Consider the following 22,857-nt stretch of genomic DNA (forward strand, 5'->3'; position numbering starts at 1 on the left):
TTGCTGGGCAATGTACAGGTGTTAATATTAATGGTAAGAAAACTCTTATGGTTGATGTGCTTGCTGAGGAAATATGTGTCTTGCCTAGTCACAACTCTGAGTCATCATAGAGCGGCATAGAGGGATAATATGCATTCTGCAAGGAATACTGTGTAACATTCAGATTACAGGTTTTTTTGTAGGTAGATAACTCAGTGACTTACAGCTTTTGTCACAGAGATCATTCTGTGATCAAGTTACCATCCTTCTAGTATAGCACAGTGAGCTATGATTTGGTACCAAGGAGCTGCAAGCTAACTGAAAAGCATGGGTTAATCACTGTATGGTTTTTGATCTCTAGCTTTCTTAATTCTCAGGTTGCTAAAAGGGGGTCTATGGGTAGTATTGAAGGGATATTTGTACAGTCAATCACAATCACTGCGTTATGTTTTAAATATTGATTTGGTGTTCCTCCAGACCAAGGACTCTTAACATAGCTCCTACCAATATTGATGATGTTTGACTCCTTGTAATCTTCATTGTTTTATGTAACATTTCATACATTAAGACTTTTATGATCCATTGTTTGTATAATATGTGTGGATGATGTCAATCTCTCTGATACTCTACATTGGGATAAGCAGGGCTATAAAAGAAATTAAATAATAAAAGTAATTAGTAAGCAAGAAATTGGCATAAGTGTAATTACTCCTATATACAGATGCATCTGACATTCTTACAGTGCATGCAAATCCCTTACATATAGCGGACAACAAAGTTAAAGTCCAGGCTCCAAATCACAGTGCCTGTTAGGCACTTGTGAATTTGACAACATGATGAGTGACTTTTTCCCTCCATTGCATTGCCATCTATTTAGATGTTAAGGATTATTAGCTCCCAGACGGCCTGAATCACCACCAAATTGAAGGCACATGCCCTTCATGTGAGACATTTGTGTTGGTTCTAACTAGGGCTGTCACCAGCAAATTACACTGGGTCAAATTCAACAAAATGCACTCATTCTGTCCTGGATCCGGCTCAAAAAGAGGTGCCAGATCTTGGATCCGGATGGAACCACTTCATTTCGTGTAGTAGGTGTGTACGTGACAGTCAGGGGTATCTGAGGCAGGCAGACGTGGTGAGAGCGGGATAAACGCATACAAGCATTTTGAGGCATGGAGATGACGTAGAGAGGAAAGGGTGATCGACTCAAAAAATATTGTGCTTTGCGCCCTGCAATATGGAGCACAATAATACAATGTGTGCAGGTAACAAGCGTGATGGCGGAAACGTCCTTAACAACGCGGACGCGGATGTTTCCCATGCAGGTGTAACCATGCTTGCCTGAACAACGCATGGCTTTTTCTGTGCCTTAACCACGCATGTGCTGAGCTACGCATATGTGTGGTTAAGGCACAGAAAAAAACATGCGGTGTTTGGGGGAGGACGCGGTGACGTAAGTGGGGCTGAGGCAGGGGTGGATTAAGGGATTGGGGTGAATGGGGGGTTGGGGGTGCAGTGTTTCTTTTTATAAGGGTTGGGGTGAGGGGTTTGGGTATTTTTTTAAGGGATTATGGTGTGGAGTCAGGGTAGTTCTTTTCTAGGGGCTTGACTGGGGAGTTTTGTGTATTTCTTTTCATTTAGGGTTTGGGGTGGGGGTGGGGGCGGGTAGTTTATTTTTAAAGGGATGGGGAAAGGATAAAGGAAGTGCAGGAGGAGGGAGGAGAGAAGAGGAGGAAGGATCAGGAGAGGATTTGGTGAGGTAAGTGGGTTTGGGGCAGGGTTTGTGGGTATTTTTTTGCAGTGGGGTGTATTTAGGGCTTATGGTGGGTGGGGGTGTGAGGGTACTTTAGTTTTTAGGGGCAGGTTTTTTTTGTTTTTTAGCCCCAGGTAAGTGGGGAGTCAGGGTAATTTAGCTTTATGGGGCAGGGGTAGGGGGGGTCGGGATCGTTTTTTTTTAGGGCTTAGGGTGGATGGGTGGTCGGGTAGTTTACTATTTAGAGGCGGGAGTGTGGGGTCATGGTAGTTTTTTTCTTTTAGGGCTCCTGTGGGGGTGGGGGTCAGAGTAGTTTACTTTTTTGGGACGGTGGTAGGGGTATTTTAATTTAGGGCTCAGGGTGGGTGGGGGCATCGGTTGTTTAGTTTTTAGGGATCAGGGTATTCTTTTTAGGGTGGGTGGGGGGTCGGGGTATTTTACTTACTAGGAGTAGGGGTCAGGTAGGTTTTTGGGTTTTTTAAGGCTCAGGTGGGTGGAGGTGTCGGGTAGTTTAGTTTTATGGGAAAAGGGTGAGGGTTCGGAGTAGTTTTTTTTTTTAGAATTAAGGGTGGGTGGAGGGTCGCTGTACTTTAGTTTATAGGGGCGGGTGGGGGTTAGGATGGTATTTTATTTTAGGGCTCAGGGTGGGTGGTGGTGTCGGGGTAGGTTAGGTATTAGGGGTGGAGGTAGATTTGGGCCTCAGGGCAGGTGGGGGTTGCATGACAGAACCACGCATGCCATTTTGCATGCGTTTCCACACATACCTTTACTAGGCATGCTTTTACCACGAAATTTGTGGTAAAGGCATGCGTGGAAATGACACGGTCGTGGTTCTGACTGCGTTGTTAAGGCATACGTTGTTACGGGCAGGCAGTGAGGAGGCTTTAATGTTTCAGACTTTAGCTGGGCCCATGTCAAAGGCCAAATTTAAGGGGCCATTAGGCCTCCTTTTGTTTCACTAAGCTGACCAGAATCTATCTGATCCTCACAACGAGATGCAAATGTAAGTGAGCTGAACAACGGCTCACAGCTTGTTGTTATCACTTCCCAAATAATTGAGAGGCATGCTTTTTAGGTTGTTCAGCCCCCACATATGAGATATGTGTGCACTGTAAGACTGTCAGATGTGTTGCTTTGTTCCTGTCTTTAAACAATTAACAATTTAAATACCACTATTTTGTTTTATTTCTTTTACAGAGCACAGTAAATCCTATAAATGCGTAAATCAATGTCCTAAATGTGCTACATAAGACAGTGAGCATTACAAGGTGTAGGAGTCACATGTCCATATCTCACTGTGCTATATTAGAAGGATCACAATTTATGAACTGTGAGTAATAAAAGGATCTGTGTGTTAAAAGTAGTAACTCACTTACCTAGCTACATAAACTAAAAATCTGTCAAGGGAAAACATAGGACTTTCCAGCAAATATGTTACCCTCCAAAGTTATCTTACCAATGTTATTGTTATCAGGGACTTACTGGGCACACAAAGATCTGTACAGATGGTGCCTTAAACCGATGGGATATTTTAAAATGTAGACTTTGCAACCAAATCTGCAGAATGGATTTAGTGCTATGCTTCTCCTTGCTGCCAACTTCTTTGTGGCAGAGTTTTTAAAAAGTAAATATATAAATTGAGGCCCACCTTTTGTATCGGGATTACTTCACTTTTTTGGCACAAACCATAATCAAAATCTACTTTGTAAAATTTAATAATTCGCTCAAATGTACCCATGGTAGACCTGCAAAACGTGTGTGGAGTGTCAAGATGTGATGCCACTTCTTGTGATGTCATGGAATGTGATATCACTTCCTGTGATGAAGTGATGTCACGCTGTGATGTCATGCACCATGAAGTCACTTGTACACTGCCTAACTTGGTTAGTTCCCCAATCCGTTTTTTAGGACTTGTGCCCTGGTGCAGACAGAGAAAGGGGTACCAGTCCCGGACTCGCAACAGCTGGTGTGTGCAACGGGATGCGGCCCGCGAGAGGCAGGGATTACAGAAACATAAACACTGTGGCACAGACTTGACAGAGAGAAGAACAGGTTGCCGCCCCAGACATATAAAAGTTTCGTGTGAGGAGGGAGCAGGAAGAGGTGAGTGAAAGAGGCACTGCACTTTTAAGGCTCAGAGTGGATTGGTGGTTGATGACAAAAAAATGCATATAAACACATACACATTTCCGTAACAACCTTTATTAAAACATCAGTGGGGAGACAATCCCAATAAAAATACGGCCAGGAGGAGGTATTCACGATCATTCATTCTCATTCCCTCATGGCTGCGGTCAGTCCCCAGCCATGCTCCACCCGTGCCTCTCCATCCCTCCCAGTGGCGGGTCGTCCGGGTCTTACCTTGCGGTAGTCGCTGACGCTGACATAGCCCTGCAGGACCTTTGAGGCTGGGGCTTGGCTGCTGCCTGGGAGCCGGATCAGGGAGTCCCCCCCTGCGCCTGAGCTCTCCGCCGCCTGCTGCAGCCTCAGTCCCTTGTGCAGCCTCCCGCCGACTCCTCCGTACACGATCAACAGGCTGGTGCCCACCATGCTGAGAGCCAGGAAGGCGGCCAGTCCCTGGCGCTGTGGAGAGAGCGGAAGGCGGTAAGGCACATGGAGTCCGGGGAGAGTTCTATGCGCTTCGGCGCGGCCCGTCCAAGCGGGTGGGTGCTGGTCAGAGCAGCCTGTCCCTCAAAGCTGGGTGTCCCTCCGAGTAGACTGTCGCGCCAGCTGACTGTCCCTCAAAGCTGGGTGTCCCTCCGAGCAGATTGTCGCGCCAGCTGTCTCTCCGAGCAGATTGTCGCGCCAGCCAACTCTCCCTCAAAGCTAGTTGTTACTCCAAGCAGATTGCCGCGCCAGCTGACTGTCCCCTCGGAGCAGACTGTCCCTCAAAGCTGGGCGTCCCTCCGAGTAGACTGTCGCGCCAGCTGACCGTCCCTCAAAGCTGGGTGTCCCTCCGAGCAGACTGTCGCACCAGCTGACTGTCCCTCAGAGCTGGCTGACCCTCGGAGCAGACTCTCGCGCCAGCTAACTCTCCCTCAAAGCTGGGTGTTATTCCGAGCAGATTGCCGCGCAAGCTGACTGTCCCCTCGGAGCAGACTGTCGCTGCAGCTGACTGTCCCTCGGAGCTGAGTGTCCCTCAAAGTAGACTGTCGCGCCAGCTGACTCTCCCTCAAAGCTGTGTCCATCCGAGCAGACTGTCGCTCCAGTTGACTGTCCCTTCGAGTTGGCTGTTCCTACAAGCATACTATCATACAATAATTGAAAGGTAACTGTTGCATCAAGATGACTCCCCCTACTAGCAGACTAACCCCCCCCCCAAAAAAAAAAAAACGCGATGATTGTCCCCCAGAGCTGTCTGTCCCAAACCATACGAGTTTATTATCGGTCACAGCTGTTTTACCAAACTGAGGGCCCCTACTACTAGACTGTCCCAACGAGCTGTTTATCAGAGCTGTTTGTCTCTCCGAATTGACGTTCCCTCACAGCTTACTGTCTCTCAGATCCGACTGTCCACCCAGCATCTATTATCGCGCTAACTGCCCCTCACTCATGGCTGCTCCTCAGAAATGAGTGTCCCTCACAGTTAAATGTTCCTCGGAGCTTACTTTTTCTCGCAGTTGACTGTCCCTCCGAGAGGACGGTCTTTCTGACTTAATTGTCCCTCGCAGCTGTTTAATTCCAAGAGCTGATTGTCCCTCCCAGCTGATGATCCCTCAGAGGGACTGTCCCTCTGAACAGTATTTACTTTTGAACTATCTCATCCACAGATCTGAACATTCTTCGGAGCATGTCCCATCCCTCAAATCTGACTGTCTTCAAACTGACTGAACTTTCATGCTAACTCTCCCTCTCTCATGACTGCACCCCAGAAGCGACTGCCTATCACAGTTCTTCGTGGCTGACTGACTCTTTGAGTTGTCTGCCTTCGGAACTTATGATACCACCGGACTGAATGCCCCTCCGAGATAACGGCCCTTGTGACCTGACAGTCCGTCGCAGCTGATTAATTTCCAGAGCTGATTGCATCTCCCAGCTGATTATCAGTCATTGGTGTCTGTCCCTTTACCTAGTCGGCCATGCGTGCTGATAGTCTCTCAGAGCTGACTGCACCACCCCACCCCCTTGCCGTCTCTTCCTCCAAGATGACTGTTCTTCAGAGCAGTCTAATCCCCAGTTTCGACTGTCGTTCGACAGGGGTTTGGCTTCCATACGTGCAATAGGTGCAGTGGCACCTGGTCCCAGGGACACGAGGGGCGCACTGCATCCTGTGTTTTACTGTATTTCACTTACAACAGCGAATCCTTGCACAAGAACCAATGACACACTGGCTATGTCACTGTCCTTCAGATTTTGTCCCTCTGAGCACCTCAACACCACTGTCCTTCAGAGCTAAATTGTCTCACAGAAATAACTGTTTCTCAGAACTGAGTGAGCCCCGGGCACACTCCAAGGTCGGCTGCGCTTCTCAAGTCTCTCACCGTCAGAGTTGACTGTTGCTCTGAGAAGTTTAATCGTGGTAGTTTCCCATCTATGCCTGAGCGACGGGCGTCATAAAGGAATGACTGGCCCTCCGACCTGCTACCCTGATGCGACTGCCCCATAGAGTCGACAGTCGTGTCTGTTTCTCTGAACTAGCTGTACGCAAGGGCTATTCCCCAACCTGCCTACTTCCCAAACATGACCAGTCAAAATTAGCGTCCCGATCCTCTTGAGTGTATACTTCCCCAAAGCTGCCTAGCCCTCCGGACTGTCTGTCCCTCAGAACTCTTCATCCACACATATGGGTGGAGTAGATTCCTCTGTGCTGTCAGTGTAATAGCCGTCTATTTTCAAAACTGTCTATACATCGGAGTTGTCCATTTCCCAAGTCCAGGTAGTTTTCCCTTCTGTTTATTGTCCTGAGCTGTCTAATCGTGGTTGTTCTCTATCTAGCAGAGCTGCCTACTCCTCCGCACCGCGTGGGCCTCAGAGACATGCATTCCCAGAAGAGCCTGTCCCTTAGCGCCCTGTCTCCTGGCGCGACGTCTGCTGCGATCGGAGTTTCCTGCACTTCTGTATGTTTGGAGACAGGCCGCTGCCAGCGCGGGCTCTCAGACGCAGGCAGCAATTTTAGTACGGTTCTGTGGAGAGCCTGTTCACGCAAAGGGTGAAACCTGTGCACACCACACACCTCCCCTTGGAACACACCACTATGCTCATAGCTTCAGCCTCCGAATGACACGTGCAGTGCCCAAGCACACAGCCAGGTGCGACTGCTTCACATTAACCCTTAAACCACAGACTTTCAAAGTTTACAGGGCACCTTGACTTACGCTCCGACCGAACCTGCAAATCTCGCTCTTCTCCCTCAGTGCAGGGAACTTAAAAGAACCGATGTACCACCAGCGCATTAACAGACTCTTAATTCGAGAAAGCTCACGAACCTGAATCTCGCAATCCAGAAACAAACCACATTGTAAGTGGTGTAGAACTGTGAAATACAGCAATAATCAAGGTTTAGTCAAACCCCCCATCCACCCCCCGACCCCCGCCACTACACCTGCTGCGCCAAAGGATGCTGCGCCCCCACTTTGGGCTAGCAGCAAACATGTTGTAGTGATTGGTGAGGGATGACGGTGTAGTTGCTGACAGTGTAGTGAGGTACATGCACATGTGCAATATTCGACGTGAGGTTTTGTGAGGCAGCGCATGGGTTGCAGATACATATAGTTTGTATGAAAATTATTTGTAGTGATTGGTGGGAGTTGGTTTGGCTGCACGGAGCCCGTTGTTGGTACAGGCCGGCTGCGTCGATTGTTGTATGGGATGTTCAGATTTTTGGCTCCAAGCTTTCCTGCAATTACGTTTTAGAAGGTCATGCAGGTTTCTTCTGACATTTAGTATGCTCCACGTGGCTTTAGTGACATTTGATTTGGTTACAAAGCGACGGTGATGCGATGAGGTCCTGCAGTAATAGGGATGAAGTGAGATTTGGTCTGGCAGCAGCCCATTTGTAGTGCGCTTTGTAGTGAGGTTTTAGTCCGGCTGCTCGAGGTTTGTGGTGATGTTTGGTCTGGCTGCTAATTGCCACTGACTGTAATGAAGTTTGAACTGGCTGCTTTGGGTATGTGGTTTGTTCTGGCTAAGCATTGGGCATGACGTGAGATTTGCCATGACAACATAGTGGTTCCACTTGATGGTGGTCTGGCTGCTAAGGGTTTGTGATTTCATCAGGCTGTACCGGGTATGAAGTGAGATTTGATCTGGAAGCACAGTGACTAGTGATGTTTGGTCTGACTGTTAAGTGTCTGTGGGTTTAGGTGTGACCTAGAAACATAGTGACTGTAGTGAGGTGTGTCTGCAAGTGTTTGAGGGTTTATCTGGCTGTATCGGGGTTGAACTGTGGTTTCATCTGACAGCACAGTGGTTGGAGTGAGGGTTAGTCTGGCTGTTAAATGTTTGAGGGGTGATCTGGCTGCTCTGGGCTTGACGTGTGGTTTCATATGGAGACAGAGTGGCTGTAGTTAGGTTTCGTCTGACTGTTAAGTGTTTGTGGGTTTATCTGGCTGCAGTATGGCTCATATGGCAGCGCAGTGGATGTAGTGAGTTTTTTTCTGGATGCTAAGGGTTTGTGGTTTGATCTGGTTGCACAGGTTTCATCAGTACAGTGACTGGTGAGGTTTGGTCTGGCTGCTAAGGGTTTGTAATTGGATCAGGTTGTACTGGGTATGAAATGAGATTTGATCTGGAAACACGTGATGTTTGGCCTGACTGTGAAGTGTTTGTGGGTTTATGTGGCTGCACTGGGGCTGAAGTGTGGTTTGACATGAAAGCACAGTTACTGTAGTGAGGTTTGGTCTGACTGTAAGTGTTTGAGGGTTTATCTGGCTGCACTGGGGTTTAAGTGTGGTTTCACCTGGCAGCACAATGGCTGTGCTGATGTTTAGTCTGGCTGTTAAATGTTTGAAGGGTGATCTGGCTGCACTGAGCTTGATATGCGTGGTTTCATATGGCAGCACAGTGGCTATAGTTAGGTTTAGTCTGACTGTTAAGTGTGTGTGGGTTCATCTCGTTGCAGTGTGGTTTCATATGGAAGTACAGTGGGTGTAGTGAGGTTTAGTATGGATCCTAAGAGTTTGTGGTTTAATCTAGTTTGACGGTTTCAGGTGTGGTTTCATCAGTACCTCGATTGTAGTGAGGTTTGGTCTGACTGCCAAGAGTTGATCTGGTTGCACTGAGCATGAAACGTGGTTTCATCAGCACAGAGGCAGTATTGAGGTTTAGTCTAGATGTTTAGTGTGTGAGGATTGATCTGGCCACACTGGGCTTGACATCTGGTTTCATATGGAGGCACAGTGGGTGTAGTGAGGCTTGGTCTGACTGTTAAGTATTTGTGGGTTGATCTGCCTGCAGTGTGGTTTCACATGGCAGCACACTGGCTGTAGTGATGTTTAGTCTGGATGTTAAGGGTTTGTGGTTTGATCTGGTGACAGTGAGTGTGAAGCCAGTACAGTGACTTTAGTGAGGTTTGGTCTGGCTGCCAAGGGTTTGTGTTTTGATCCAGTTGCACTGGGTGTGAAGTGTGGTTTAATGAGTGTACTGGCTGTAGTGAGGATTGGTCTGTCTGTTAAGGGTTTGTGGTTTGAACTAGTTGCACTGGGTGTGAAATGTGGTTTGACCTGGAAGCACAGTGTCTGTAGTGAGGTTTTGCTTGGTTGTTGGTTGTTTGTGGGTTTATCTGGCTGCACTAGGTTTGAAGTGCTGTTTCATTTGGCAGCACAGAGGCAGTAGTGAGGTTTGGAAAGGTTGTTTGTTTAAACCTGACTGGAAGTTTTTGAAATGTTGTGTGATCTTACCGACTGTAGCGAGGTTTGGTCTGGCTGCTAAGGGTTTGTAATTGGATCAGGTTGTACTGGGGATGAAGTAAGATTTGATCTCGAAACAGTGACTATAGTAATGTTTGGTCTGACTGTTGAGTGTTTGTGGGTTTATTTGGCTGCACTGGGGATGAAGTGTGGTTTGACATAGAAGCACAGTGACTGTAGTGAGGTTTGGCCTGACTGTAGGTGTTTGAGGGTTTATTTGGCTACACAGGGGTTGAAGTGTGGTTTTATTTGGCAGCAAAATGGCTGTAGTTAGTTTGGTCTGACCGTTAAGTGTTTGTGGGTTCATCTCGTTGCAGTGTGGTTTCATATGGAAGCACAGTGGCTGTAGTGAGGTTTGGTCTGGCTGCTAAGTGCTTGTGGTTTGATCTAGTTGCACTGGGTGTGAAGTGTGGGTTCATCAGTGCAGTGACTGTAGTGAGGTTTGGTCTTAATGCCAACGGTTTGTGTTTTGCCCTAGTTGCACTGAGCATGAAATGTGGTTTCATCAGCACAGTGTCTGGATGGTCTGGCTGCTAAGGGTTTGTGGTTTGATCCAGTTGAACTATGTGTGAAGTGTGGTTTGACCTGGAAGCACAGTGTCTGAAGTGAGGTTTGGTTTGGCTGTTAATTGTTTGTTGATGTATCTAGCTGCACTAGGTTCGAAGTGTGGTTTCATTTGGCAGCACAGTGGCTGTAGTGAGGTTTGGAAAGGGTGATTGTTTAAATTTGACTGGAAGGTTTTGAATTGTTGTATCTTACCGCGCAGCTTCAGATCCGGGCTCATCTGCTCAACAATAGCTTCTACATCCCTCCACACGGACCCTTCCTGTACCCTTTGCTCCGATATTCCCAGACATCACTTCACTTACCACCGGCGGCTTCTTCATGGTGAGCCCTATGCGGGGCTTCTCAGGCTGTGCTCCCCGCGCACCCCCTCCTCCTCACGCCTTCCATTGTAAGCTATCCGCCGGTGTGGTGCTCCGGGAACAGTGAGGATCTGGAGCCCTGGTCGCGGAGGTGCTGCTGCTGAGCCGCAGATTGAAGGCAGCTTTCAGCAGCATTCTCTTTAGGCTCCCGGTGATATCCACACACAGCCGCCTCCCGCCGTCTCTGCCGGGTCCTAAAGCCCGCCGCCGCCATCAAGCTTGGTGTTTCATAGACACGCTCACATCCCACGCTAAGCATGTTCACAACAACATATCCCCATTCACCAGACGGGTGTGCCCTACCTATTGACAAGGCTTTATTACCTAACGTGCCTTCTTTTTGGCCAATTTAAAAAGCAGAAGAGAGCAGAAAGGCGTATGATTTACATTTCTACGTTTTATCTTCTTAGTATGAATGATTTTTGCAACAGGAATACAGACATTTTCTAATGACCCTTTTATTGTTTGACTACATGAAGGCGTCACTTTCCGCCGTTTTCTGTAGATCGGACATTTCTAAAAATCGCACTTCCGTTGACTTGACGTCAAGTATTTGATTTTATGCATTTTCGATGATAATTTATTGTGCTTCTAGGGTTGCCTTTCGTCATACTTACAGACTGTGCCAACGTGGGTGTACATTTAAAGTACCAAGATTTCACCACGAATCTTCTGATGTGGAGGATGAGGAGACAGAGGTGTGCTCTGCCTTTTCAAAGCAGCCTCCATCAGCAGGCAGGTAATATCTGCTGCCACCTCGGGTCTGCCGGTTCATTTCCCAGCAGGACTGACTCCCGGCTCCGCGGAGAGACGGCGGACTGCTCCTGTTATGGGGTCTAACCGAGGAGCGACCTGTCAGTAGGGCAAGGAGCGGGAGGGGTAAGTGTTGCGGCTTAAAGTAAAAGCGACTTTGGGAACTCCAGAAAACCAGCTGGCACGCGCAGACCGTCACTCTATTTATTGGGCGTTGGTGCTCAGAGAAAGTGGATGCTCGTGTAATCCTGTATTCATGGTCGAACTGCTTTACAGAGCAACCAGACAGTGCCAGAATAGGTGGTCTTTGAGGTCATTGTGCACCTTTCAGTTATTTGGCTATTTGTAGGGCCTGCTTTATGGTTGAGTGAAATGGTTTTTACTGTTGAACTCTTGCTGCACTCATAATAATATGTTTCTTAGATAGCGCTATTTTGCATACCCATGCCGCTCCTAAACGCTGTAAATAACACATATAGGGCCATATGTACGAAAGCTTTTTCCCATAGACACAGAATGGGTAAAATCCTTTTGTACATCTGGCCCATTATCCTTATCCTGTCGAAAGCGGCTCAAATTACCGACATCGCGTCTCAATTCACCGATGTCGCAACACTGCAGGACCAGATTTTCCAACCCCTGACCCGAAGATCACAACAGATATTAGTGGCGATAATTAACAAGCGGCCCAGATTCCCATTTCTAAGTATGGATTTAAATCCCAATCCCTGCGCAAACATGAATTTGCAACGGAACAGTTTCTCTGGTTGCAACGATAAAATAAAACCACACGTGTCAGAAAACAAGAAACTGTCTTAATTGTCAACATCTTGCTAGGGACGAGTTGAGAAAAGCAACATTGAAAACGGTTAGCGGCGAAGGGCAAATTAATACCCTCCCCCTCCGCCCTCGGGTCCCGGCCTAACGCGGAGAATGTGAAGAGGGCCTCCCAAGTCTCCCATAACTCGCAGATATTCATAGGCCGAATAACCCCCCCCCCCCCCTCCCGGGAAAGGCTGGGGCCCTTGTGATGGTAGTCCCTCTCGCCCCTGAAATCAGAGTTACTTTTTGAAACAAGCAGTTCCCCTTCTTCACTCCAAAGGTTCACCTTTAGCTGTTTGGACGCCAGTGGGGTACCACCGGTGCATGGGGCTTAGGTGTAAACAAGGAAATGGGCCTTCTCCATCGGGTTGCTAGTAAAATACAGTACAACGGTGAGTTCAGTGGGGCCCTAATATCCCAGGGTCACGGACCCACTGCACCTGCTGCACTGTTGATAGCTACGCATGTCGGCTCCCCAACTAAGAATCCCTGAGGTTGTTGCTGAGGTGTGGGTGTCGCGTTCACAGCCATGCAGACGGATTGTTCTCGAGTGTTAATCTTGCTGCAGCTGCCCGGTCGGCACCGAGCAGTTCTCGGATCTGTGATGGAAGAGGGGCGTGAGGGAAACCCTCCCGTGTTGCACAAGCAAGGGAGTGCAGTTCTAAGAAAATAATGACGTGGGCGTCCGCAGCGTGCCTTCTTTCATATTTCCCTAATAATCGGGGAAACATGCTTTGTAGTATATTCAAAGGCACAATCCGGCCCACTGCAAGCGCGCGCAGTTTCAGCACCTGAATAGTTGCCCGCACAATGGAAGCAGCATGGCGCGTTTTCAGCTCTAGTCACGTAAGACATGTTGAGTTACATGTCTTTTTAACAATGTTTGTGCCATGCTGCGTGCGCATGCCAACTGTGCCCCCTCAACACATTAACCCCGATCATGATTAATAATAAGAAACCAAACTCACTTGAACAATGGAATGTGGCTCTTCCAATGCCCTCGCCTAAAGTTTCCCATTAGTGCTGATTGGACAGCACCAGCGGGCAGCGGGTAAGAAGGCCACGGATACAGCTCATTGTTCTGAATCGTGCGCATGCTATAGAGATTTGTGTGCAAAGTGGTCAGAGGAAGTGTTACAGCTTGCTATTTTCATAAATAAACATGGCTTCTACATCAATTCCTCTGGTTGCTTATTCAGCGTGCACTCAATAATGTTACCGCCTTTGCCACTGTGTGCGCCTGAAATTGGCATTTTCAGATCAGTGTCCTAAATTTAAATGTAGCGATAACGTGCTTAATTGCTGTCAGAAATTGGCTTATTAATTTGGGAAGGGGAGGTCCCTGCCAACTCAATCAATAAAATCTGGTTATGTCAAAAGAGTGTTCTGAGAGAATCTCTGCTCAACCCCTTCTGTCACAGCTCATTTCGGAGGCCACAGAGCAAGCATTGGTGCCTGAGCCTCCCAGTGGGGGTTGAGGCCTTTCAGTCCTGCCGACCTTCTACGATCCTGAGTAACTGGGCTTGACTCCCAGTGGTAGCTTGGGTCGAGCACTCAAAGGCCCACATTACAACTGATGGAGCAGATATACCAATTTGAGAAATTTCTAAGGATTAATGTGTGTTTATTAATGAGATAAATGTGTAGAGAAATTAAAATTGGGAAATAACGTGTGTAAGCAAAAATGTGCCCATAGGGAGTGGTTACCATGTGTTTTAACAGATGCTGAACGAGAAAATTTATGTAAAATGTATTAATATATCATAACTGGATGTATAACCTATGTGTTGTGTTAATTCGCATTCTTAATTTAGCCGGATTAAAGGCCTGGTTTCACTGGGCCTTGCCTGCTTACAACATGAAGATTCGACAAGGCCTGCAAGGACTGGTAACCGGAGTAAAGGACCTTGAACTGTGCAGAGTTCACATGGCTTTGCTAGAACATTCTGCAATGTACCAGGGGACAGGAGATGATGAAGACAATTTGATACAATTATGTGTAGTGTAGGCTAAATGTACTTCCCTAGGACTTGAACAATAGAGGCACTGACTAAAGACTTGAATGCAACAATTTTGTTGCCTGAAGAGCCGGATGATGTTCTCATCACAAGAAGGACCAATCAAATTTATGGGATATGATGTCTATGCAAAAATAGAGATTCAGTAAACAAAAACTATAGGTTAAAGTCATAACTTCCGATGGACCAACCAGTTAGCAACTAGTGGGACAGACTGGGAGACCCTAATAAAAAGTCATGACAAGGGGAGCGAAATCAGAACTGCAAGGAGAAAGTCGATGACGTCAGGAGACACTGTCCGAATTGCTGATAATTGGGCCTGCAGTCTATGAGCCTGATACGTAGCTGACCACTGATGACCTGGGGACGAAGACTGACTCGTTGCTGATCCATCCTGGTTAGGTAGCTATGAAAAATGTGACTGGCTAATTTTATGCCTTTTCTTCTAGGTACCAACTGTGCTGTTTTATAGAAATTCTCTTTTAGGTAGATTTTTCCAAATTGATGTTTTCACTAAATTGTTTTCGCATGAAGACCCACATGCTGATGCTAATCTTGGTTAGGTAGGCTGACAGGGGAGACTTTGACGGTGACAAATGACTGACATATAAAATTGCTGAATTGCTCCATTAGTGCTGATATTCATTGACTTATGATTTGCATTTGTTGCTTATGTTTTTTGTCTTTGAAGAAGAATGCTTCCTTTGATGAATTAATAAAGATTGATTAATAAAGGCAAAATTAACGTGAATTAGAATTGTAATCAATAGGAAATAAAAATTATTAACCTTTTCCTTGAGTGATGGTTATTTCTAATTAATATGGTTTTTCTTTTGGGTTCCTTGAGTGGTTAATATTGATTATTGATGTTGATTATTGGTTCAGTAATCACTACATGATTAGGATATTCCATGCGATTCAAAAGGTTCATCAACCTATACGCGTCCCCTTGTAAGTTTACTTACTAAGGACCGGGCGTGCTCGCAGTTTTTGGTAGCAGCTTGATGGTTAGTTTCCTTGGAGAACTAGTTATGTGGTGATTTTTGGTTATGGTATTAGTTTAAGTTAGGATTAGTTGATGTTCCCTTAAAGCCCAGAAATGACTTTCCCAGATCCTGGATCCTGCTAGTAAAGTTGGGGATGTTCTCGGCATGTTTTGAGATAGTGTAAAAGTGGTAGGGTGCGCTTGCACAGGTTTAAAGCAAATCGCAGGTGAATTGTGGGATGTGAGGTAAAGTAGGGAGTCTGCGTACTCCAGCTGGGGTTAGTAGGAGTGTGCGTACTCCATAGTATGAGAGCATGGAAGTCGTCGGACTTCACATGTGTGTGGCGCTTTGTGCTAAAAAAAATTATCCACATTGTTGTTGGTGATGTATGTTTGGTGATGCGTGGTCTAAGACTCCGGAGTATATTGACAAGTGTAATAGACACTTGGTTATATGTTGTAATCTGCCTGGTTTAGTAGGTTGATCGGGGGTGGTCAACTAGTCAGTGAGTTTGATAATTGGTGGAAGAAAATTCGACTGAGATTTGGCGAGTTCTATGTGCACCAGAACAAACCCATTGATCAGTTGAGAGTAAAATTTGCGGGTCGAATTTTGCTTGCGAATGTGGGGGACTGAGAAAGAGGAATAGCTATATGAGCCAAGAAAGCCATTAGTGAAAATCCGTAAGGTCTCTGAAGCGATTGTGTCCCTTCCTGTAGTAAACCAGCAGGATTGTTTTATATTGTTGGACTTGGCTTTTTGACAGGGTCATCCCCAAGCTTTTTGCCTCCTTCCTCCTATTTTTTCTGACCTGTGGTTGTTGGATTTTGACCTCTGGGCACTTTACCACTGCTAACCAGTGCTAAAGTGGATATACTCTCTGTGTATATTGTACTGTTGATTGGTTTATCCATGATTGGCTACTTGATTTACTTGTAAGACTCTAGTAGAGTGCACTATATGTGCCTAGGGCCTGTAGATTAAATGCTACTAGTGGGCCTGCAGCACTGGTTGTGCCACCCACTTAAGTAGCCCCTTCACCTTGTCTCAGGCCTGCCATTGCAAGGCCTGTGTGTGCAGTTTCACTGCCACTTCGACTTGGCATTTAAAGGTACTTGCCAAGCCTAGAACTCCCCTTTTTCTATACATAAATCACCCCTAATGTGTGCCCTAGGTAACCCCTAGCAGGGGTGCTGTGTAGGTAAAAGGCAGGACATGTACCTGTGTAGTTATATGTCCTGGTAGCGTAAAACTCCTAAATTCGTTTTTACACTACTGTGAGGCCTGCTCCCTTCATAGGCTAACATTGGGGCTGCCCTCATAAGTTGTTGAAGTGGTAGCTGCTGATCTGAAAGGAGAAGGAAGGTCATATTTAGTATGGCCAGAATAGTAATACAAAATCCTGCTGACTGGTGAAGTTGGATTTAATATTACTATTATAGAAATGCCACTTTTAGAAAGTGAGCATTTCTTTGCACTTAAATCTTTCTGTGCCTTTCAATCCACGTCTGGCTAGGTTTAGTTGACAGCTCCTTGTGCCTTCACTCAGACACACCCCAAACACAGGGTACTCAGCCTCACTTGCATACATCTGCATTTTGAATGGGTCTTCCTGGGCTGGGAGGGTGGAGGGCCTGCCCTCACACAAAGGACTGCCACACCCCCTACAGGGACTCTGGCAGACAGGATTGAACTGAAAGAGGACCTGGTGCACTTCTTAGCCACTCTTTGAAGTCACCCCCACTTCAAAGGCACAATTTAGTATAAAACAGGGCCTCTGCCCTCCCTCCCCAGACACTTGCTGGAGAAGAAACCTGAACCAGAACCTGCATCCTGCCAAGAAGAACTGCCTGGCTGCCTAAAGGACTCAACTGACTGCTTTCTACAAAGGTCTGCTGCCTTGCTGTTGCCCTGCTGCCTTGCTGAACTCTTGCCTTGCTGCTGAAGTGCTCTCCAAGGGCTTGGATATAGCTTGCCTCCTGTTCCCTGAAGTCTCAGTACCAAAAAGACTTCTCTTTTTCATTTGGACGCCTTGTGTGCCGAAAAAGTTGACGCACAGCTTGCTCCGCGGTGAAAAATTCACAGCACGCCGATCCGGAAAGACTCCGCTTGACGCGACGCCTGCGGTGCGACCGGAACTTTGACGCACGGCCTCGCCTGGACAAACGCCACTCGACTCAAGAAAGGAAATCGACGCGACGCCTGCCGTGAGGGAGAAGATTCCACGCACAGCCCACCGGAACGACACGCATCCGGAAAACAAGCCTAGGATTCCACGCACAGATCCCGAGACATCTGGTAATCCTGCGAACCACAGAAAGAGACTGTCCGCGCGCCGGAAAACAACGCCCGACTTCCCCGCGTGAAAAATAACGACGCAAGTCCCTGTGTGCTGGGGAGAAATCAACGCACACACCATTTTTCCACGTATCTCTTCTTCTGCAGCCCTTTGCGGAGACTTTCCACTTTAAACCAGGTACTTTGTGCTTGAAAGAGACTTTGTTTGCTTTTTAAAGACTTAAGACACTTTATATCACTTTTCGGTGATTTCTCTACAATTTCACATTGCATCTTTATTCGTTTTGACCTGCAATTATCAAGATAAATATTATATATTTTTCTAAACACTGTGTGGTGTATTTTTGTGGTGCTATATTGTGTTATTGTATGATTTATTGCACAAATACTTTACACACTGCCTTCTAAGTTAAGCCTGACTGCTCGTGCCAAGCTACCAGAGGGTGGGCACAGGATAATTTTGGATTGTGTGTGACTTACCCTGACTAGAGTGAGGGTTCTTGCTTGGACAGGAGGTAACCTGACTGCCAACCAAAAATCCAATTTTTAACATTGGTGATCAGCGGGGAGGATAGAACTTGTATTTGTGCAGTGACATACAGTAGCTAAGTATTTCACTACCTACCCACAGTTGGAGGTCAACTTGATTTTTCATCTTTTTGCTTTTGGTTCTCTGATGTCCTCCTGGATATATTATTGATTTTGGACTTTGATTTTTGGTTTTGCCTGTGATACCTTGCCAGATTGGGAATGGATTCCAGCTTCACAGAAGACTACGATGTGTCAAACCTTGTACCTGTTGAATCCCTCACTAAGGCTGAGCTGAGGGGGCTTTGCAGAAAATTGGGACTTCCCATGTCAAGGAGATCCACTAAGATGGAACTGCTAGATATCTATGTAGCCTGGGGAGAAGCACAATGGGCAGAGGAACAGGCAGCAAAGAACCAAAGGAATCATAGCCCTGAGAATGATTATGAGGAGGAGGACTACTCAGATGAGGAAAGAGAACCAGTGAGAGATGAATGGCTCCTAGCTCAAGAGCGGCAGGTGGAAGAGCTAGATGAGTTTATTGAGAGGGCTGAGGCAGCAAGAGCCTTAGCCCTAGAAAAAGAAAGGATTGCAGCTCAGGAGCTGAGCTGAAACTAGAAGCCGGAAGGGCTGAGTCCAGTTCAGATGATGGCAGCAAATATCTTGCATCCAGTACTGCTGAAGAAGGCCACAAGCCCAGAGATGTGGTGCCCAACTTGAAGAAGGGAGTTGACACACCCCTGGCGGTTCAAGATTATGAGGTAGTTCCCCCTTATGCACAGGGTCCCTGAGAAGGATTGGAGAACTGGCACAGGGAGTCATATTCCTACTGGGGGGAGGGACACTTTACTGGCTCTAGAAGAGAGTGACAGGAAAAAGTGTTCCCCCCTGGTGGACGTCCTGGATATAGAGTGTGGAGATATCCCAGAAGAGTATGGGTTGAGTGTCAGGGACAGTCAGATACTGTCTCACCAGTCTCAGGAGGGTGATGTAGAGTGCTTTTTCAAGGCTGAGTCACTGGATGGTTGGGTGAAGGGTACTGTGGTTAATGCATGTGAAGGGCAGAGTGATGTAATTGCTGGAGAGCATATGTCTGGTCCTTATTTTCCAGAGCTATGCCAACACCAGGTGGAGTATGAGTTCTCTGACCCCAGGGAGCTTACAATGGAGGCAGACTTCTGGGTGAATACCAGAGAGTCTGAAGAGGCATTTGGGGGTGCTCCTGAAGGGAGTGGTCTAGGTGTCTCCCAACCAAGTGAGGTGGGAGAGGATTGTAGTGTCCCAGGTAGGTCCCAGGTCCTAGAGGGTTCCATGAGGGAACGCCAGGAGGGAAGCCTAGCCTGTACCGTAGGGCCACCTGTTGAGGGAGGCCCGCAGTGTCAGAAGAACTTGGGGGGGGTGACTGTAGCCAGCATCCCACCATTCTGGTGTCTGGCAGTACCACTCCGAGTGAGGGGGTGCAGAAGTCCAGACAGAGGGTTGAGAGGGGGTTGCGGACCCCAGTGGAGGTCCTGGGAAATCAGGGGTCAGCTCTGAGAGCAGAGCCCCCCAGGAATGACCCAGGTGAAACCATTTCTGGTTTGGGGGAGATCCAGACTCTGCCTGATGGGCAGAGGTCAGGAGACCTGCGCCAACCAGACTCTTGTGTAGCCCTTGGGGACAGTGTGTCCCTTGTGGGGGGTGAGCGTGCCCCCCAGGAAGTTCTGGCGTGCCAGGCAATTGTTCAACCTCAGGGTGGTGACTCTGGGTTGGATGACCCGGTTCAGGGGTTAAACTCTGGCCGGGTGGGGGGTCTGTGTGCCCCCCAAGAAGTCCTGGCATGCCAGGCAATTTTTCAACCTCAGGGTGGTGACTCTGGGTTGGATGACCAGGCTCAGGAGTTATACTCTGGCCTGGTGGGGGGTCAGGGTGCCCCCCACCAAGAAGTCCTGGTGTGCCAGGCAACTGTTCAACCTCAGGGTGGTGACTCTGGGTTGGATGGCCAGGTTCAGAGGTTAAATTCTGACCTGGTGGGGGGTCAGTGTGCCCCCCAGGAAGTCCTGGCGTGCCAGGCAATTGTTCAACCTCAGGGTGGTGACTCTGGGTTGGATGGCCAGGTTCAGAGGTTAAACTCTGACCTGGTGGGGGGTAGGCATGCCCCCCAGAAAGTCTTGGTTTGCCAGGCAGTGATCCAGTCTGAGGGTACAGACCCTGGGCTGGAAGACCAGGTTCAGGGTGTCCCCCGGATTTGGAGGGAGGGGCTACTGATAACAGTGCCCCTACCATGTTGTCTTCTGAGGAGGCCACTCCTAGTTGGAGGGTGCTGGACCCCAGAAGGGAGGGCAGGGGGAGGGAAACCTCACCCCAGGCCCTAGTCCAACCTGAAGGTACAGACCCCAGGTTGGAGGGCCAGTTGCAGGTTAACAGCCCTGCACTGGTGGAGGAATGGTACAGGGCAGCTTCTATAAGCACCCTGACCATGTTGGACTCTGGGGCTACCGCTCCAGGAGGGAGGGTACAGAGCCCCAGAGGGGAGGACCAGGTTCAGGCTGTCATCCCTGACCTGGTGGAAGGGAGAGTGGTTAAAGGGTGCCCAGCACCTAGGGCTACCACCCCCCACTCTCCACAGCCAAAGTGGTTGGAGAGCTTTGAGAGGCCTGGGGCCTGGCTCTCATCCCTGACAGCTGTCAGTAACCACTGTGGCTTGCTGTCCAGGTGGACAGAGTTATCCCTTGGGAGGGGACAAGTGTCACACCCCGGGGGTAGAGTGGGCAACACCACTGTGTTGGTCCTGGTGGTACTATCCTGCTCCTGGGATACATCTGTGGGCAAAGTAAGGTTAGGTGCTGCACAGATGGTATCCGCAGGTAAGGAGAAAGGTTCCCCATGGGTTGGCTTAGTGGGCCCTGAGAGTATGGTCAGAGGGATCCAATTGGAGTCAGGAAGGCGAAGAACTGGAGTATGCCCCTGCTGTTGTGGGCCTGGGTCCTTGTTCTGTCGCCTCAAACAGGGAAGCACATCAGGATAGTGATTGTTCTCCCCTGGCTTTAGGCTGGAAGGGGGTCATGTTGGACCTGGCTTTTTGACAGGGTCATCCCCAAACGTTTTGCCTCCTTCCTCCTATTTTTTCTGACCTGTTCTTATTGGATTTTGACCTCTGGGCACTTTACCACTGCTAACCAGTGCTAAAGTGCATATGCTCTCTGTGTAAATTGTACTGTTGATTGGTTTATCCATGATTGGCTATTTGATTTACTTGTAAGACCCTAGTAGAGTGCACTATATGTGCCTAGGGCCTGTAGATTAAATGCTACTAGTGGGCCTGCAGCACTGGTTGTGCCACCCACTTAAGTAGCCCCTTCACCTTGTCTCAGGCCTGCCATTGCAAGGCCTGTGTGTGCAGTTTCACTGTCACTTCGACTTGGCATTTAAAAGTACTTGCCAAGCCTAGAACTCCCCTTTTTCTACATATAAGTCACCCCTAATGTGTGCCCTAGGTAACCCCTAGATCAGGGTGCTGTGTGGATAAAAGGCAGGACATGTACCTGTGTAAGTTATATGTCCTGGTAGTGTAAAACTCCTAAATTTATTTTTACACTACTGTGAGGCCTGCTCCCTTCATAGGCTAACATTGGGGCTGCCCACATACATTGTTGAAGTGGTAGCTGCTGAACTGAAAGGAGTAGGAAGGTCATATTTAGTATGGCCAGAATAGTAATACAAAATCCTGCTGACTGGTGAAGTTGGATTTAATATTACTATTATAGAAATGTCACTTTTAGAAAGTGAGCATTTCTTTGCACTTAAATCTTTCTGTGCCTTTCAATCCACGTCTGGCTAGGTTTAGTTGACAGCTCCTTGTGCATTCACTCAGACACACCCCAAACACAGGGTACTCAGCCTCACGTGCATACATCTGCATTTTGAATGGGTCTTCCTGGGCTGGGAGGGTGGAGGGCCTGCCCTCACACAAAGGACTGCCACACCCCCTACTGGGACTCTGGCAGACAGGATTGAACTGAAAGGGGACCTGGTGCACTTCTTAGCCACTCTTTGAAGTCACCCCCACTTCAAAGGCACAATTTAGTATAAAACAGGGCCTCTGCCCTACCTCATCAGACACTTGCTGGAGAAGAAACCTGAACCAGAACCTGCATCCTGCCAAGAAGAACTGCCTGGCTGCCTAAAGGACTCACCTGACTGCTTTCTACACAGGACTGCTGCCTTGCTGTTGCCCTGCTGCCTTGCTGAACTCTTGCCTTGCTGCTGAAGTGCTCTCCAAGTGCTTGGATAGAGCTTGCCTCCTGCTCCCTGAATTTTCAGAACCAAAAAGACTTCTCTTTTTCAGTTGGACGCCTTATGCGCCGAAAAATTGGACGCACAGCTTGGTCCGCTGTGAAAAATTCAGCGTACGCCAATCCGGAAAGACGCCGCTCGACGCGACGCCTGCGGTGCGACCGGAACTTCGACACATGGCCTCGCCTGGACAAATGCCGCCCGACTCCAGAAAGGAAATCGACGCGACGCCTGCCTTGAGGGAGAAGATTCCACGCACAGCCCACCGGAACAACGCACAGCCGGAAAACAAGCCTAGGATTCCACGCACAGACCCCGGGACATCTGGTAATCCCGCGAACCACAGAAAGAGACTGTCCGCGTGCCGGAAAACGGCGCCCGACTTCCCCGCGTGAAAAATAACGACGCAAGTCCGTGTGTGCTGGGGAGAAATAGACGCACACACCATTTTTCCACGTATCTCTTCTTCTGCGGCCCTTTGCAGAGACTTTCCACTTTAAACCAGGTACTTTGTGCTTGAAAGAGACTTTGTTTGCTTTTTAAAGACTTAAGACACTTTATATCACTTTTCAGTGATATCTCTACAATTTCACATTGCATCTTTATTTGTTTTGACCTGCAATTATCCAGATAAATATTATATATTTTTCTAAACACTGTGTGGTGTAT

At 48.0% G+C, this 22,857-nt stretch overlaps 1 protein-coding gene across 1 annotated transcript in view; it reads right to left on the reverse strand.

The window, feature by feature from the left end:
- ST6GALNAC5 (ST6 N-acetylgalactosaminide alpha-2,6-sialyltransferase 5) overlaps nt 1–10,638 on the reverse strand; it is a 712,854-nt gene extending 702,216 nt beyond the window's left edge. Inside the window, exons 1-2 of the mRNA XM_069232254.1 lie at nt 10,452–10,638; nt 4,097–4,318 (exon numbers count right to left, since the gene is read on the reverse strand). Of these exons, the coding sequence (XP_069088355.1) occupies nt 4,097–4,318; nt 10,452–10,469 (240 nt within the window). The 5' untranslated portion in view covers nt 10,470–10,638. The remainder of the gene's footprint in view (nt 1–4,096; nt 4,319–10,451) is intronic.
- Between the last annotated feature and the right edge of the window lie 12,219 nt (nt 10,639–22,857).

Source organism: Pleurodeles waltl, chromosome 4_2, assembly GCF_031143425.1.
Source record: "Pleurodeles waltl isolate 20211129_DDA chromosome 4_2, aPleWal1.hap1.20221129, whole genome shotgun sequence".
NCBI lineage: Eukaryota > Metazoa > Chordata > Amphibia > Caudata > Salamandridae > Pleurodeles > Pleurodeles waltl.